This window comes from Mastomys coucha, chromosome X, assembly GCF_008632895.1.
Source record: "Mastomys coucha isolate ucsf_1 chromosome X, UCSF_Mcou_1, whole genome shotgun sequence".
Lineage (NCBI taxonomy): Eukaryota > Metazoa > Chordata > Mammalia > Rodentia > Muridae > Mastomys > Mastomys coucha.
In genome coordinates, this window is record NC_045030.1 from 107,504,231 (window position 1) to 107,516,186 (window position 11,956).

General features: G+C 33.9%; 1 protein-coding gene across 2 annotated transcripts in view; it reads left to right on the plus strand.

Moving 5' to 3' along the window:
* The window catches only part of Tbx22 (T-box transcription factor 22), a 12,467-nt gene extending 3,279 nt beyond the window's left edge, over window positions 1-9,188 (plus strand). Inside the window, exons 4-9 of one of the 2 annotated variants that reach the window (XM_031375862.1) lie at window positions 29-203; window positions 1,405-1,569; window positions 1,870-1,934; window positions 2,370-2,455; window positions 5,105-5,751; window positions 7,482-7,773. In XM_031375862.1, the coding sequence (XP_031231722.1) occupies window positions 29-203; window positions 1,405-1,569; window positions 1,870-1,934; window positions 2,370-2,455; window positions 5,105-5,718 (1,105 nt within the window). In that variant the 3' untranslated portion in view covers window positions 5,719-5,751; window positions 7,482-7,773. Of the gene's footprint in view, window positions 1-28; window positions 235-1,404; window positions 1,570-1,869; window positions 1,935-2,369; window positions 2,456-5,104; window positions 5,752-7,481 lie in introns of both variants that reach the window. The other variant, XM_031375872.1, reaches the window with a different exon arrangement.
* The last annotated feature ends 2,768 nt before the right edge of the window (window positions 9,189-11,956 follow it).

Sequence of the window (11,956 nt, forward strand, 5' to 3'; positions counted from 1 at the left end):
TCACTCATTTTTTTTTTTATTCCCTCAGGTATGTGTATCACAGCTCACAGTGGATGGTAGCTGGAAATACTGACCATTCGTGCATCACTCCCAGATTCTATGTCCACCCGGACTCCCCTTGCTCAGGAGAAAACTGGATGCGTCAAATCATCTCTTTTGATCGAATGAAACTCACCAACAATGAGATGGATGACAAGGGCCATGTAAGTGAGCACAATGTTTCTCCTAGAGGAGGTAAGTGCCAAGGCTCTTGGCCAGAGGGAGTCCTCAAGAAGGCACTCTTCTTTGTAAATGTTGAATGTTTTGAGAGTAAAGCTCTTGGATCTATAAGTCATAGACCACAAAGGGCTCCTCTAACCCGAGTGCTGGACTCCAGAAGGACTGAACACCGCAGGGAGCTTAAGGGCCCAAAGACCCCAAAGAAGAGAGTAGTTTAAGCTAGAGAGAGTACGTCCTGCCCTGGAGAATGGGAGGGAACACTTCACAGGGCTGTCTGGCTTCCTAGCCAAACACTGTAGGCTTCTGTCTTTCTTACAGTCCACACATTTGTTACATGGGTACCTTTGATATGTTGGGGGATGCAGGGGAACAAATAAGAAGCAAGGCTGGAAGTTTCCATAACCTGCTGCCACTGGAGTCAGCTCCTGCTTATTTTCAGGTTTTCTGGAATTTTTAAAAACTTTGTGTTGATCCTTTGTGGGTTTTAGATCATCCACCAATGTCATGCTCACCTTCTAGTCCCCTCATATCTGCACTTCATTCTTGCAATCTTCCTCCCCAAATAAAACAGACATCAACAGGAAAAACAAGTAAACAAACAAAGCATAGCAAACATCTCATTGTGGAAGCTATAGTGTGTCTCCACAGTTTATCCCTCTGTCCACCCATCTACACTTGCAAATGTCCATTGCAGTGGGTCATTGCTCTGGTTCCAGATCTCTGACTTCTGTGACACTGATAAGGATCCAATATTGATGATGCTACAGAAGCCAGAAGTTGTCTAGATCCTGAGCTTTCTCCCTAGGTACACTCCACAAAAGAAGAAAAGGACTAGGATTAGCAGGTGTGGAATATCAGGTTTCTGGCAATGTCTGGAAATGTCAGTTACTGCCCAGAGAGATCCTATCACTTAATTGGGTCCTTATGACACTTCCATATCACGCGGTCATCCAAATTCGGAAGCAGGAAAGGCTGGATATGGAATTTGGTCCATAGAGTCAGTGTCACTGTGGCCTTCCTCTGGAAAGCTTTCATGCAGGAGGGGTTCTGTTGGGGGCCAAAGCCCACAACAAAGTCCTTCCTGACATACCTATATCTAGGTTTTTTGGTGTGTCTCATAACACCTGGGGATGGTGTTGGGGATAAGTAGGTATTTAAGATGGCATTTAACCATTTCTTCCTCAGATCATTCTGCAATCCATGCATAAGTACAAACCCCGTGTGCATGTGGTGGAGCAGGACAGCAGGATTGACCTGTCCCTGATCGAGTCCTTTCCTACTGAAGGAGTTAAAACTTTCTCCTTTAAAGAAACTGAATTCACTACTGTGACAGCTTACCAAAACCAGCAGGTAAAGCTGTCTAAACTCCAGTAAGTGGGAGTGGCAACAGCATTGTGTGGGTTACATTTTAAACAATAGAGAAAAATATCATGGTTTTATTTTATTTTCCAGTCATAATTGATAGAAAGTTATGTGGTTCTTGTGTTTAACAGATCAGGGCAAAAAGGACCAATAGACAAAGGAGAAATATGATTTAATTCTGACTTATCTATGTGCTCACATTTATTTAAAGTACCCCATTATAGTGGCATCATTGTTGCTAAGAACATAGGCTGCATTTTTCTCTTTGTCTTTCTTTTCAATTCACAGATTACCAAACTGAAAATAGACAGGAATCCTTTTGCCAAAGGATTTAGAGATCCTGGGAGAAACAGGTAAGTAACATATCAATCAAATTTAATATTTGTGTAGCCCCTTTAATAACTACTAAAAATAATAGGTAAATAGAATTGCAATCAGACAGAGTATTTATGTAGCTCTTGTATGAGTATTAAAGATAGGGTACTTGTGAATCAGAGACTCAGAAGTTTACACTTTGACAGTTAGGAAAACAACCCAAGCTTTGGATCACAAACCATGCCTTCTTCTACAATCCTTCCTATCTAGTGTTAAGACGCTGTGTAGTATAGACTTGTGGGGCCTACAGAAATGTACTCAGATCCTAGTTACTAATGTAGATTTTACATACATTTATGAGACCCTAACTAATATTTCAGATGATCACTCATAAAGTATAACAAGTTTATATGAATTATAATACTCACAAAGTGCTTTTCTAATATTACTAAAAAATAAATATCACGTTTTAGGGGAGTCTTGGATGGATTTTTAGAGACCTACCCATGGAGGCCTTCGTTCACTATGGATTTTAAAACTTTTGTCACAGACACACAAAGTAAGAAAACCTTTTAACTTTATGTTTTATTTTTACATATTGCAGTAACAAAAAGCATCACTCTTATACCAAATTCTACTCAAGGGGATAATTTTATGCCAGAAAAAAATGTGTGTTCATAAGCAATGTGTATTTATTATGTGGGAAAGTAAGAAGCAAAGACAAACACAAACTGAAACTTAAGGGAGATAGTGAAGTTATGTTGCAGGTAGATATATTGTTGCAGGTATATATATATATCTCACTTATTGAATTATCTTACAGATTTATCATGATATTATACATCATACATGGATTACACAGTATCTCATTCCTTTATATGAAGAGTCTAGGTTATTTTCATGTATGTGTTGCTCTTACTTTCAAATTCCTCAAAAATTCATTGAGCATATGATATATGGTAATACCATATTGTGAAATTTATAACATGTAAGGCAAAAATGTATGATAAGCAGGATAGAGGAGCTAGGAAGAAATAAATGCAAGTATAATGCTACAAATTCATATCCAGGCTGCGGCAAGTTACTACTTGAAGGGGAAATGAAATCAAAAGATGATTACTACAAATAGAAAATAAAAATTAAGAAATTATGATTAATATGCCAAGAAATGACTCTTAACATGCAAAACCACAAAATGGGCTAAATCTAACATGAATGTGATCCAATTTGTCTACTTTTAAATTTTTTAAATGCTTTTTAACTTATGCATTAAAATTGAGTGTATTAGTGGGGTTTCTTATGATGTTTTTATTCACATATCCATTACAAATGTTTAGACTCATTGATTCATATTTATCTTCTTAAGCAGTTGTGACCTTTATATGCTGAAAACTTTCAAGATCCATTGCAGAGCTTCCAAAGCACAATATACTCTTGTTAACTATACTCTACTTCCTACTGTGCTATAGCACATAGGAACGTCTTGCTATGCTCTAATTATAACTCAGAACATTCTGATTCGACATTTGCCCATTCCCTTTTGACCTCCATTTCCCTCGGTATTTGATAGTCATTATTATGTTCGTAGTTTTCATAAGATCATCACTTATATTTTACATATGAATAAAACTAGACAGTATGTGCTTTTCTGCATCACAACCAATTTAATTGTCACAAGTATTTAAAAATATTTGTAATGTGTTTCTTCCCAAGCAGTACATTGCCTGATGAAAGTGTCATCACCATAGTTGGATAATACATGTGTTCTAGTAAATTAATCTGCAACTTAATTTACTCAAATCGTTAACTATAAATAGAATATTTTATTTGTAAACAACATAAAACTGTCTCCATTCATTTTTACTCCACTAAAGTTGTCTGTCTATGGACATTTATTTAACATTGCATTCATGAAGCAAGACATCAATATTACACTAAAGTTTCACATGATTATATAACAATTAATTGTAATGTAAAGAAGTTAAGTATAATTATTTGTTGAAATGATATACTTTTGTGAGTTGCACAAAAAATATGAACACTTTCTTTACTAAATCAGTCCAACTGACAGCATCAGGCCACATATTTTTAAAATACTAAATAACCTAATTTCAAAAGGGACATAAATGACCATTAATTGATCACTTAAAATGCCATTAACGTCATCTTTTACAGAGTGTAAAGCACACTCAAATCAGAGATGAGCAATAGTTTTAAAAATAACTTTTCATTGATTTATTACAGATATTTGTCACTCTGCTGCTAAAATATTAGTGTATATTTATATACAAATATACTCAAGAAAAATTTACAATCTCATTAAGCATGGTTAAACATAATTGACTGAACATTTATAAAAACAGTAAGTTCAGAATCTAGATTTTCCTGTACCATATAATAATTTTATTACATGTTAAAGCAGTGGTTCTCAACCTTCCAAATATTGCAACACTTTAATATACCTCAATCATAAAATCATTTGTTTGCTACGGTTATCTCATAACTTTAATTTTGCTACTGTTATGAATTGTAATATAAACATCTGATATGCATGATATCTGATATGTGACCCCCAACAAGGGCACGCCCCACAGGTTGAAAACCACTATATTAAACAATACAAGATTTTGGATGCCATTGAATAAATACTTTCCTTCTAACCTTGATGTTTCATAACTTGAAACACTGTCTTCAATTCTTGATACAGAGAACCATAGAATTCTCCCCATTTCTTACTTTCACATAAGAAAAAAATTATTGATTGTCAATGTTCTTCACCAATAAAATTATTTTCATATTTACTTACTTTTTATGTTGAAACAATCTATAAATTCCCAAACAATAAATTATCTTGTTCAGTTTTTTTTAAAAAAAATAAAACACTAGTTTTTATTTGTAATATATCATTAGCCAAATTACATATGGGGCTTCTTTAACTCTTGGACAAAATATAAAGTATAGTAAATATTCAGTGTGTGATACATAGTAGTACTGTGACAACAGCAGTACTTACTTCCAATAAGAGAGATACTTCATTCCAGGTCAGTCAGAGGAATAAAAATATCTTCTCCCTAGCTGAAAGAACTGGGAACTTGCCAAAAAAAAAAAAAAACCACTCCAAGGATGAGACAGAAATGGCAATAGATAAGATTACTAGTTCAGCAGGAAAATCAGGTTCATTTTTCTCTGTCTGACTTGTAATTTGCAGGCGGAAGCAGTGGCTCATCTCCAGTGACCTCTAGTGGAGGAGCTCCCTCTCCTTTGAACTCATTACTTTCTCCATCTTGTTCTCCACCTACGGTTTACATACCTCCAAGCTCCTTTGGGATGACCTATCCAGAGGCATACCCGCACAGTGTGACAATACCCTTCTGCTACAGAATTTGTCCAACTAACTATTGGCGACCACAACCTTTTGTTTTACCTACTCCTGAAAGGCTACCAAGCTTCAACAGTCCTCAGTCCTTACCCCGACTCCTGATGGAAGTCCCCGTGGTATCCTCCAGGGGCATCAGCAATCCAAATAGTGGCTTACATGAAGACTGCAATGGGCAGTGTCTACAAGCATCTCATTCTGCCAATCAAATGTTATATGGATTACAGAGTCCTGGAAACATTTTTCATCCAAACCCCATTGCCCAAGAAGCAATCAGTTGTCCTTTTCCTCCTCCCAATGGCTGTTATAGGTACAACATCCCCATGCCACCTAGACTGGAAAATGTAGCCAATCACCTCAGTGAAAATGGTACCAGTCAGATTTCCTTTACTGAAGGCAGCTGTGATCATTCCCATTGGTATCCAGCCATCAACCATTACCTTTAATGGGACAACATCCATGTATTAAGACATTTACATGTAAGCATCCATTTTCTTTATTTTTAACAAGAAAGAACATTTCCTAAAATCTTCCTTACCAAAAAGCATTGCTTTGTTTTGTTTTTAAAGTAACTTAACAAATGTTTACAAGAATTTCTATATAATGTCACCTGTGACCTGTAAGACATTATAATAACCTTGGTCCTCAAATAAGTGACTTCATAAATATTATTTGATAAGACAGGCCATCAGTGATAATTAATGCCAGGAGGTTAAATCTCCAATTACAACATTGTTAATTCATTCTACATCTGTATTTTACCAGTTAACTAAGGCAAAAAAAAAGATGGATATAATTCATGTAAAAACAATAAAAGTATTTCACTCTTATCTATGAAGATTGGCTACACTATAAATATCTATCAAGCAATTATGGCAAAAATTGAATCATTTGCTTGATTTATATTTTGCTGCTGAAAGGAATAGTAATTAAAGTTTTAAGGTATAGCTAGTTGCCAAGTATTATTTTCCATTAACTTGTATAGCTTGAATAATATTTAATACTGAAGAGATGCAAAGATCACTTGAAAACTATCTGATAGCTTATATGTGATGACTTCATTAATTGACAAGAGGTTAGTTAATTGAAAATTAAATAACATCTGTAAGTTGTACTTTAATGATATTAGGGAAGACATTAATTTCATAGTTATTCCTATATATATCTATAGTTAAATCTATATATTCACCAATGCTTTAAGTATCAGATAATTTTGTTATGTGTTACAGTCATAAATCTAAGCATATGTAATTACACTAGTAATAGTAATTAATAGAAAAAGGCAACATTTTAAATGCTACAATTTTGCTATTTATCTTATTTTACTTTGTAAATAGTTCATAAATAGTCCTTCCACACTTTTAATTGTATTCAACAAGGGAAAGCCTTCATACAAAATTAAACTTGGATAAAACCTGAATCAAGTAGCCCATCTTCCTTAAACTAAGCTGTCAATTGCCTAGGTCTGTTAACACCACTAACTCATACACATAACTATTTAATGCCAAAACATGATATGGAACTCAAGAAAGTTGATACATTGTGACTATAGTTATGAAACAAAACATTATATGTCGATATCTAACTGTCTTGCTTTAAAAACTTTCAAAATCATCTGGTTAGACATAGTGTGAAATTGTTAGTAGTTACGAAAAAGTAGCCACATGACACTGTATAAGTGACAATTTCTAGTAATTAAACCATAATTTCCACCTGGTTGGAAGATAAATATATATGCATTCATCTCCTCCTGTGGAAAAAAAAGTCTATATTTAGATATATGGTTTTTAAACTGTCCTGGTATGTGATTTCCCCTAAATAAACCTAGAGAAAATAAACCTTGTGTCTTTTTTTTTAAATTTGCACATCAAGTCAGGAAATAAGTGAATTATATTTTATCCTTATAGATCTCTCAGTCGAGCCTAGATGTGCAGTCCGATTCTCTGGTCAGTAAAGTATTTTGTGGAACATTCAGTCAAGCTGAAATCAATGACAAAAATTGAGCTTGGTTGAAGGTCTAAACGGACAAATTATTTTAGTACATTTTAAATATTAATAAAAGATGTTATGTAACCGAATTTACAACACTTAGTATAGGGTGCCTAAACTATATAGATATTATAGTTTGGAAGGCCACAATATAACTTTAAAGCACTTTAGGTTACATAATTTTAGAGTCAAATTAACTAATGTCATTGTTTCTATTTAGTGTGCTTTGAAAAGGAAGCCGCTTCTTTAAACTCCCAAGCTGTGAAGACATGGATGTTTCACACTGCTTTAAATCAGGAGTTCACCATATGGTCTGAGGTAGACATGATTTCATTTTTTTTTCTTTGTGAGATTAAAATATGTTTGTGGCAAGAAGAGGAATGACGTCTTGGTCTAAGCAAGTGATGACTCAATGGATACTAGCAGTATCTTATGTGCTAACATGACACGGGTGCCAACAATACATAAAGACAAGCATCTGCACTGGACATTATGGAAGTTTCTTCTTAAATTCTCCTAACCACTTCTGTTTTGCACCTTGGGGAAATCATGGCACACAAAGCAGGTACAAATGTAGCTTTTTAATATTACTGGTGTGCCAGTCAATTTTCTGGCTGAGCCAGAATGTAACTGAAACAAATGTGTTGTACAAAAACTAAAATATATTTTGCAAAAATTTATATGCATGCTAACAACAAATTTAGTATGTTTGATATAACAGAACTGTATATATATATATCATGTATAAAGTAGGACATTTTTTACATTGTTGTCTCCTAATTTAATATCACTAACAAGCTTTTAACATATGTATATGGTCTTATAAATTAAAGATATCACTCTGTGTATATACACACATAATGTGTGTGTGATCTCTAATGGGATATTTACTTTTCTTTAAAGTACACTGTGCTTTTTCTCCCACTCCTAAAGAGAGATGCTGTATTGAAAATTTACTCACTAAATACTGACATACACTATCAATTATGTATACTTACGTGGAGAGGCATATTTAAATGTATTTTGAAATGTCTAATTACATATGCTGTACTTTGAGAATTGAATTGATGGGGTAGATAGAAGTACAATGCTTTATATTCCATTTTAAAGGTATGTTGCTACCTTTCTGCTGAAAAATAGTAAACCAGCCAAAATAACGATAATATTCTAGCATGTAGCAACAGTTTACCAGCTGATTTCACAGGAATTTAGAATGCCTATTGGAGCAGTTCCAAACAAACCAAATAGCTTGGTCACTGGTGGTAGTTGCTTTGATAGAGCTACCTTGGTATACATTTAATCTTCTTAGATTTGATCTGCAACTAAATAATATTTTGTATTAAAACCCTATAAATGAATATAGCTTGGATGGCTACATAAAAGAGAATGAAGAGAGAACATAGAACATTTGAAACATATCCCATATGTAAAATAAAACTATTTACACAAGTAGGGCTGGCCAAATTTAACATGTTGTTTCAATAAAATATTGAGAGTAAAAAGATGAGTATCATTTTCCCTCAAAGTTTCAAATGTTCATGTTTACAAATTTGTCCTGCACATTAATATGTAAACATACATTATGATAAGCAGATGTACAGGAAAATGTTATCATAACTTTGTATTTAGTTGAAATTCATATACATCCTTATTGGCTCACTTTTAACTGCTTAAAAGAGTTACAACACTTAAAGTTAAATATGATAGAAAATTCTAAAAGTATAGTATAATGCATTGTAGCATTAGACACTTTAGTCAAATATTATATTGTTATTGTTTAACATGAATGAATTTTGATTTTGATTTAATATCACATTCTTTTGAACATGATGATGTAATGTAATATTTTAGCTATAAAATTTGTAATTAACAATTTAAAATCTTACTAATATCAAAAGGAATAAAAGTATGATCTTATGCTACATAATCTTTGATGTCAGTGTTTTAATTTAAATATATAATTCAATTTTTCTTCATTTATAGCCATGTTTTAATGTAGTGCTTTAGTATTTAACCTTTATTTAAATTTTGCCTGAAAATTTTATATTTAGTTTATAACATAAAAATGTTGTGACTTCTATCCAGGTAAAATGAATCTACTAGTTTTCTTCTTTGTTGAATTTTATATATTCTTGGAAAGAATGTTGTCAAAGAAACAACACACACACATTTACGCACATACACACACACATATACACACAATATATAGATATTGTTTTGAAAGAGGCAAGAAAAGAAACAATGTTGAAATTAAAAATTTAGCACCCACACAAAAACTGTATTTTAATTTCATTAAGGGAAGTCATACACAGGCCAAACTTCTTATTTAACTTGTAGCTGCATCTTGCAAATTCAGAGTTGACTTGTGTTCAATTCCTAATAATTGACAGTTTGGCAAAAATATCATTATTTTGTGATCTTTCATGGTAATTCTTTTAATTTACTTACTTATTTTATTTAGCTCTCAAATATTGCATTCCAACTGCAATTTCCCCTTCCTCCACTCTTCCCAGCCCCTTCCCCCACTCCACTCCTTCATTTCCCTTCAGAAAACAGCAAACACCCAGAGATATCAACCAAAGGTGGCATAAACGAGTTCCAATAAGACTAAGCATATACCTCATACTAAGGCTGGGTGAGGCAACCCAGTAGGAGGAAAAAAGTCACAAAAATGGGCAAAACAGTCAGAGATAGCATTCGCACATTGTTAGGAGTTCCACAAAAAAGAACAAGCTGCACAACTGTAACAAAAATGCAGAAAACCCAGGTCAGTCCCTGGTTATCTCAGAGGACCTAAGTCAGGCCCATACAGGCTCCCTGGTTGTCAGTTCAGTCTCTGTGAGCTCCTATGAACCTAGGTTAGTTGATTCTGCTGGATTTCTTGTGGTGTCCTTGGCTTCTCTGGCTCACACAATTCTTCCTCTCCCTCTTCATCAGGATTCTCCAAGTTCTGCCTAATGCTTGGTGTGGGTCTCTGGATCTTTTTCCATCCATTGATGGATGAAGTCTCTCTGATGACAATGGGCTAGACACCAGTTTGTGAGTGTAGCAAAATATCATCAGGAATTATTTCATTGACTTCTTTTTCCCGTTAAGGTTTGATTCTGTCATGGGCATCAGGCTATCCAGCTTCTGGTCCTTGGCCCTCCAGGCAGTGTCAGGGGTGAACTTCCTCTCATGGCACAATTTCTGTATCACCTTTACCCCACCACATCTTGCATTCAGGAAAAATTGTATGTCAAAGGTTTTGTGCCTAGGTTGGTGTCCCAGTCCCTCCACTGGAAGTCTAAACTGGTTACAGGAGATGACTAGTTCAGGCGTCATACCCCACATTGCCAGTGAGGATAGGCTGAATGGACACAGTATTACAGAAGGATCTGTGGGACCAAGTTCCATACATATGAGATTAAGGTAAATTAATCTGGTGTTTGCACTCAAATGTTGGCACCAAGTTCAGCAGATGTGAGGAAGCAAGACAGTTTCCCTTGGCCCTGGGCTTTACAATGGGTAGTAAATATAACCACCTCAATTTATGCCAACAAGGAGCTCAGGTTATACAAACACACATGCACAACTTTACTTTATTCATATATGTATATCTTTCTTACTAAACTGTAAGTGAAGATGGAATGGAATATTTTTTGAGAAAAAATTATTTTTCAACTTTACAAGTATATATTTATATATACATATAATATAATACATTTATATATACAAATAAATATATACTTATATATAGATGTGTGTGTATAAATGTGTGTGTGCTAAAACTTAAAAAAACACAAAAATCAAAACATTTTAAAAGTTGCAGAATCACAAATAATTTGAAATTTGATTTACAGACTGTGTCTATGCACACTAGAAAATTTTACATAGGTGAAGTCATACAATATTAGCAATGATTCTCACATATAAATTTTTACCAAATTAAGGTCCCTCAAACTAGGAGAAAATAATTAAAAATACATTAAGCCTATCTCATTGTAACTAATGCTTTGGTTAGTTTTGGTCATCCTAAAATGGTTCTATATCCATTTTATTAATATTTTCCTATTTCTATGAAAAATAAATTTTATTTTTATCCTCTTGGATAATTTGTTCTGTTTTTGATGCATGTAACTGGACATTTTAGGGGATAAAATGTGCTGTCATGATATTTGTGCATCACATCGGAGTAGTTTCCATATCTTTCACCTTAAATATTTTTTATTTGTTTGGGACACAATATTCAAGGTCTCTCCTATTCCTTTGGCTGTCGTTCATTATTAATACTTAAGTTGGGTATTATATAAAAGAGCATCAGGACTTATTCTACCAAATTGAAGCTTAATACACATTGATATCATTCTACTTATTCATTTTTCTATTGTTTTTATTTATTGGAATTATCAATCAAATGAAGAGATACACAAATTATATGTGAATTAGAGTATTATATGTAAGAGGTTAATTGAGAATAACACATCTCTAGCTTTTCAGTTTAGTCAAAATTTTTTCTTTTCTTTTTTTTAATTTATTTTTTTATTAGATATTTTCTTTATTTACATTTCAAATGATATCCCCTTTCCTGGTTTCCCTTCTGGAAAAAAAAACCCTATTCCCTCCCCCTCCCTCTGCTCACCAACCCACCTTCTCCCGCTTCCTGGTCCTGGCATTCCACTACACTGGGGCATAGAGCCTTCACAGAACCAAGGG